We start from the raw sequence: 6,573 nt of genomic DNA on the forward strand, positions 1-6,573 counted from the left end.
TTTGTAGACGTATAATTATATTTATTCGAATGAAGTCAGCTGACGAACATAAACAAAGGGTATATGTCAACATTGAAGTCCTGAGACTCAAAGATAGTGCCTGTGATTTAGATTTAAGCATAATGGATATTGACGGTTCAGCCGGGGCTGGAGAGGTAAGCCAGACTCAAGGAGAAATTGACCAGAACCTCCTCCTACAGTTCAGCTGTATGAACACAACTGACAGAGAAGAGCTCATAGGTCAAATGCAAAGACTTTTGGGCCCCAGTTTAAATTATAATACAGCTAGTTTTTTTTTGGACATGAGTAATTGGTAAGTAAGATTTTTTTTAATGTTAATTTCAATTTGTTATATATTAATTAAAAAACATTTGGTTGCAGGAATTTGCAAGCAGCGATATGTTGTTATTTAGATTATAGTTTACCACCTAAGCTTCCATCTATGGCACTGAAAGCAGCTCAAACACAAGAATCTGCTGTAGGACCTGCTACTCAGTAAGAGTTATTACTAGTTTGTTATTTTGGATGATGTAATATGTATGCAATGCTTAAACATAAAAATACAGATATATAACATATATTTTATTTATAAGAATACTATTCTAAATGAAACATAATTTGCAATGAAGTAATTTAGGCCAGATATAATTAACTTGACAAAATTCAAATCATTTAACTGTATTTGATTACAGTTTTGAACAAAATTGGAGTATTGCCAACACAGGAACAGAAGCATGGCCGGGGAGTTGTAGGTTAATACAAGCTGGTGGCGAGCCATTAGGAGCCACGCCAGTGTATGTGCCACCCTTGCCTCCAGGACATTCCACAACTGTTTCAATGAACTTATTAGCACCCAGTGTCGCTGGAGTGCATAGAGGCTACTTCCATTTAGTTACTGATAAAGGAGAGCAAATAGGAGGTGAGCATTAAATCTATATTTATACAGATAATTTTTTTTTTCCAATAAGTATATCTATATGCCATCAGCTTTCTAGCCATAATCAGATTATACAGATAAATAAAAAAGAAATTGGTCAAACCCCTGACTCTAAAAACTTTTAGATCTTGCTTATCGCAGCTGCTCATGCAAATTCAACTATGTGAAAAATTCTATTTTAGAAGAAACTAATTAAATTCAATTTATTAAAAAGATTTGCATTGCCTTCAGGCACAGTTCACAACAGTTATGAAACATGTAATAACAAAACCTTGAGGGATCACCCACACTGGCAGGTGGCAAAACAAAGCTAGAAACAAGTAGGCTGTTGTGGTAGCATAACATATTTTATTATTTTTTAAATCTCTGATTTCACATCAGCCCAGTGCTCAAATACCATATATTTGGCAAATGTTGATTCAGGATCAAACAGAGAGCTCACTCACTCTCGTGTTCACACTGCTTCAGAGTTCAGGTTAAAATCACATAACTAAGAAAGTTATCTGTTGAACAAACACATATGCTAAGAACAGGTTTTGAATACTGAATGAAACAGCATCAAAGACGAAAAATCAAACACTAATAATTTAGAGAAATTCCACTTGAAGCTAGAATGGGTAAGCTAGTACAAAAATGTCATTAATCAGTTGGGGCTGGTGAAGTAAGAGCTGAGGTAAACCCAGTATTCACACGAAAATGCAGTCATGTAATACTTGTGTGCTGCTGTGTATCACACATTTTCTTTGTTACCAAAGGTTTTAAATAAAGTAAAATTTATTCATACAATGAAGAGTCATTAGTTTATCATCGAATTTATTTAAAATTAATTATACTTCATGGTAAAAAGAAAGGTTTTCATATTTTATGTTATTGTAAAATTACTCTTAGTTACCTTATTTGTAATGAGGACATTAAATAAGCACTCTGACATTACCATTGAAAAGAATTCATAACAGCTGCACGATTGCGGGAGAATGACAGCTACAATGTCACGATTGCAATCATCTCTGATTGGTTAACGCTCGCTCACTATTGGCTACAATGCATTGTTGCAACAATAATCGCTCAAATTCAGCCAATCAGAATAATTGAGATTGTAATAATGATTGATGCAGGTTTTAGACAATCGCCCTACAGGACAATGATCAGTATCTATAAACTAGTGTATTTTAAGTAACTATTTGCCTTTTTGGACTAAAAAACATATTTTTTTTGTTTTTATTTCATTTTTTTATTTTCCAGATACTTTATGGGTAGAAATCACAGTTGAATCTGAAGTAACTGTAGCTCTTACAGAGCAACTAGCCGCCTTACCAGTACCTAGTAGTAGATTGGATGAATCAGTATCTCAGGTAATGACTTTCGTTTAATTTAATTTATTGAAATGCCAATGATACAATTAGCAATGTAACAACGTTGTCTATAGAGTGGTAACGGGCCGTCATATTTTGAAGCATATTCATAGGTGTCGTGTGTAAATACCGCGCCAGTATCCATGCAGACTGTGACGAGCATGCATGTCACACTCACATGCATACGTCTTCAGTTTCAAACAAATGTACACAAGCTTTGCCTATCTGGAATTTTATAATATCTCTGTAACATTTTTAATAATAATATAAAAATGTCTGTCCAGTTATATCACTACCAGGGTTGTTGCAGATGCCAATTTTTTTGACATCAGGATTATTAGATGTTCACATCCGCGGAAGCAGATGTCTGAATTAATGCGAATGTTCCGCATGCAAATATCCATAACACCCCTGTTGGGTACCATTGTACACTTTTTGATTGGTCAACTAGCAAACACGCGCGAGGCACGCGCCACTCTGGCCCTGCCCACTTTGGTGGTCATTTCTAGTTGCAAATATGAATTGATGCGGATGTCTGAATTGATGCAGATGTTCCGCATTTGCGGATGCGAATAACCGTAACATGCCTGATTTCACTACCCATATTATAAATGCGAAAGTGTTTGTTTGTTGGTTTATTGGTTTGTCAATCAATCACATTTGATCTCGGAAAATCAAAGAGTTCTCACGGGATTTTAAAAATAAATCTCGTAATAGATAATGTCGCGAGCATAAGCTAGTAATAAATATAGCTTATTTTTCATATCAGTTTCCTTTTATTTCAGGTGCCGTCACAAGATGACCAAATGTGTTGATTAAAATTTACTTTTATAATTTTTATTTACAAAATGTCACAATTATTATTTTCTTTAGAAAATTTATCATTTACTTCTAATTTATTTACAATCAATCAAACAAAATCACATTTTTTGTATCAATGCTATAATAATTTATGACATCAAAATGCAATTAAAGCCATCTTAAAGTTAAATAAGACTTACAACAACAATGAAAGTAAATGTACAAACTATAAGCCCTATGAAGTACTTTAAAAATATGTTAAGATGTAAATTATGAATTTGTTATTGTTGAAATGTTTGCAATTGTATATGGAAAACGATTTTACTAGCATCACTTAGTTATAGGTATGAATATGCCATTAATTTAATAATTATTGGGATTTCATTTGTAGTAGGTAGGTACTACATACTTTATATAAAATATTTTTAGTTTTAATTTAAATAAAACTTTTGCTAGTAGTGTGGTGTTTTTTGTAGCTGTGGCATAGCTTCGGCTTTGCATGAGTGACAGGTAACCCTTAAAAACCCAGAGACTATTCCATCTATTGGTGAAAACTTAATAAGATCTCTTCAGCACTTTTTGAGATAAGCGCTTCTTATGACCATAGTAGTCATCCTATGACTTCTTAAATCCTTATGAGTTACAGCAAGCACACTTGTGATGATAATTTTTTTTTAAATAATGTTCAAATCATAGATTTACTAAGTATACACTAAAGGTAAAGTTAATTGCAATAGAAACATTATTTATTTTATACAAAACTTTGTTGAATACTTTTACTTACTATGATAAACTATCCTACATCTTACCTCCTGGTAGTTCTAAGTACACTTGTGGATAAAACATTAATTTAAATTACACAGCCATTTCCATATCAATCTTTGGGTAAGGGTTATAGTTCTTAATAATAAAATCTTCGTACTTGAAGTCATCAATGGAGTCAATTTTTCGAGCAAACTCCAAAGTTGGGAAGGGCCTTGGTTCCCTCTCCAATTGTTTTTTCAGTGGTTCAATGTGGTTTAGGTATACATGAGTGTCTCCAGTGGTGTGAACAAACTCACCAGCCTGCACAGAAAATAATTTTGACTCAAAAATCCTCAATGGCTCAAAGATTTAGGGTTAGAATCTCAACTGTTGTTATGTCTACTGTTTATGGATAGAGTGTATGTGTAGTGTACATGGTTATCATTAAAAAATACAGTACTGTATATTGTATTCATGTGAAAAAATATTGCTAACTTCAAAGCAGTGTGCAATGAAAGTAGAGACTGGCTAATTCAGTTGTACAAAACCTCTTACAGTATGTGGCAGAAAGTAATGTACATCAGCCTTGAAAATGATGTTTCGGCTTTGTAGAGCGTTGTCTCTGTCACTCATACCTATGTGACGTTTTGTCGGTCTCAACGACAGAGACAATGCTCTATAAACCGCTACCTCTTTCTAAAGGTCGATGTACATTACTTTCTGCTGCATACTGTAAAAGACAAGAGATTGTGCACAATACAATTAGCCACAATGTGGCCAATGCTGTTGTATTTCAAGAGATCTTTTGCCTTTAAAAAAACATTTCTTACGGGATTCACTAAACTATACACTAGTTTAGCGAATCCCGTAGGAATCGTTATATAGAATCATTATATAATACACAAGGATGAAGAAGACTCACCTCTAATCCAGTGATATGTGCAATCATATGTGTCAAGAGAGCATAACTGGCAATGTTGAACGGGACTCCTAAGCCCATATCAGCACTTCGTTGGTACATCAAGCAGGAGAGTCTGCCGCCGGCTACGTGGAACTGCGCCAGGCAGTGACAGGGAGGGAGGGCCATCTTGCCCAGGTCTGATGGGTTCCATGCACACATCAACATTCTTCGGTCGCTGGAATTGGTTCTGAAATGAGATTGTTGGTCAATATATCTAGTGACAGACAACAGTATCAGTAGTGACAGCAAAGAAAATAATTCTATTTGAATGTACAGTTAACTATAAAATTGTTTTACCATTTTTGACAAAATCACTAAATCAAAATTTCACTAAGGCTACTTAGTGCACTGTGCAAGCCATAGAGTCTATGACCTACACGCCACTGATAGATGCATAAAGGCTCTTCTTACCCTTATATTGAATTAGCTCAATGCTCATTTTTCATTATGATAGTTTTATATGCAACCAACATACAAACCAAGGGAGGTAAAGCAATTCTATGGTAAATGTGATTTTAATGCAATGTTTTCTATAAGTACACATAACTGTACTGACCAATATCAACATACAGTTTAATTAATCCTGTGTCTAGAAACTAGAGATTTTTGATGTAGGTTCTTTATTACATAACACCTACCACTAGGAAATGATTTTTAGAAGGTTACCCCGAGCAAAGCCAGACTTAGCTCAGAGCTCCGAGAGATCTATTTATTTGTATAAGCAAAGGTTAGACAATATCTAGGAAAAGTAATTTTCACATGATAGTTACTTGATAGTGTTAATAACATTTTGTAGCTGATCAATGCCTTGTCCAGCGTAGTTTGTTTTTGCATCAATATAGTTAGCTCCACTGTGTCTCCACTGGAACCCATACACTGGTCCAAGGTCCCCTATAAAGTACATAAAAGGAGAATGAAATTATTACACTTGAGAATGAATTAGGCAAACTTAAAATGGTTATCAAATTACCTTCTTCACGCTCAGTGAATCCAAGATTATCTAGAAAAGCTCTGGATCCATTTGCATCCCAAATATGTACTCCCTTGCTGGCTAAAACTTTGCTATCTGTAGACCCAGATATTATCCACAGTAGTTCCTCAATTACTCCTCTTACGAAAACGCGTTTAGTGGTCAAGAGTGGCAGTATATTGTTACGCAGAGAGTATCTTTGCATTGCTCCAAGAATTGATAAGGTACCAACGCCAGTCCTGTCAATTCTCTTGTCTCCTGCAAATTATTACATAGATACATATTAGTAAGTAAAGTATCTAATGAATTGTGAAGGAAAATAGTTACAAACCTGTCTCAATAATCGTCTTTACGAGGTTTAGATAGTGATATTCCTCGTGCATTGGGATTGGTTTTTCAGTGCCATTTTGTTGCATGTTTACGTTTCAAAACTTTGCAAATTTAATTGTTAAGTTGTTTAATGTGCTTAAATATAAATTATTATTAGAGATAAATAACAATTTCACATTAAAAAATAAGAACAAAGCTTTCCGACGAATTTATCAATTTTTGGCGGCAAATTTTTGGATTAGACACTGACCGTAGTGTCAAGTGTCAACTGTCAAGTGTGTGATGGTGTGTGACACGTGTGTGACAGCACTAATGTTATTGGTCCATGGTCTGTGAGCACCACCGACAAGAAATAAAAGACAGCACTGCCATAGACATTATCTAGATTCGTGCTCGCCGCAGATAAAGTTAACTTGTGTTTTTGTTTAAATTGAGAATCAGGGCCGGGCTCACTCATTTTTTAGCGCAACGGAGCAGC

At 34.8% G+C, this 6,573-nt stretch overlaps 2 protein-coding genes across 2 annotated transcripts; one reads left to right on the plus strand and one right to left on the minus strand.

The window, feature by feature from the left end:
* Window positions 1–29: 29 nt before the first annotated feature.
* LOC117982792 (protein ILRUN) lies at window positions 30–3,548 on the plus strand. Its single transcript, XM_034969212.2, has 5 exons — window positions 30–313; window positions 382–495; window positions 693–919; window positions 2,180–2,289; window positions 3,075–3,548. The coding sequence occupies exons 1-5, from the start codon at window positions 30–32 to the stop codon at window positions 3,102–3,104; spliced, it is 765 nt and encodes a 254-aa protein (XP_034825103.1). The 3' UTR covers window positions 3,105–3,548.
* Ts (Thymidylate synthase) lies at window positions 3,059–6,358 on the minus strand. The gene is made up of 5 exons (XM_034969210.2): window positions 6,097–6,358; window positions 5,766–6,023; window positions 5,566–5,686; window positions 4,757–4,982; window positions 3,059–4,155 (listed from the first exon to the last, which is right to left on the minus strand). The coding sequence occupies exons 1-5, from the start codon at window positions 6,179–6,181 to the stop codon at window positions 3,946–3,948; spliced, it is 900 nt and encodes a 299-aa protein (XP_034825101.1). The 5' UTR covers window positions 6,182–6,358; the 3' UTR covers window positions 3,059–3,945.
* Between the last annotated feature and the right edge of the window lie 215 nt (window positions 6,359–6,573).

The sequence above is a fragment of the Maniola hyperantus genome, chromosome 6 (assembly GCF_902806685.2).
Source record: "Maniola hyperantus chromosome 6, iAphHyp1.2, whole genome shotgun sequence".
Lineage (NCBI taxonomy): Eukaryota > Metazoa > Arthropoda > Insecta > Lepidoptera > Nymphalidae > Maniola > Maniola hyperantus.

Coding starts and splice junctions, on each gene's coding strand:
- LOC117982792 (XM_034969212.2), top strand. CDS start 30: ATGAAGTCAGCTGACGAACATAAACAAAGGGTATATGTCAACATTGAA. Junction 314..381: donor TTTTTGGACATGAGTAATTG/GTAAGTAAGATT, acceptor ATTTGGTTGCAG/GAATTTGCAAGCAGCGATAT. Junction 920..2,179: donor TAAAGGAGAGCAAATAGGAG/GTGAGCATTAAA, acceptor TTTATTTTCCAG/ATACTTTATGGGTAGAAATC.
- Ts (XM_034969210.2), bottom strand. CDS start 6,181: ATGCAACAAAATGGCACTGAAAAACCAATCCCAATGCACGAGGAATAT. Junction 6,024..6,096: donor AAAGACGATTATTGAGACAG/GTTTGTAACTAT, acceptor AATAATTTGCAG/GAGACAAGAGAATTGACAGG. Junction 4,156..4,756: donor CACATATCACTGGATTAGAG/GTGAGTCTTCTT, acceptor TTTTCTGTGCAG/GCTGGTGAGTTTGTTCACAC.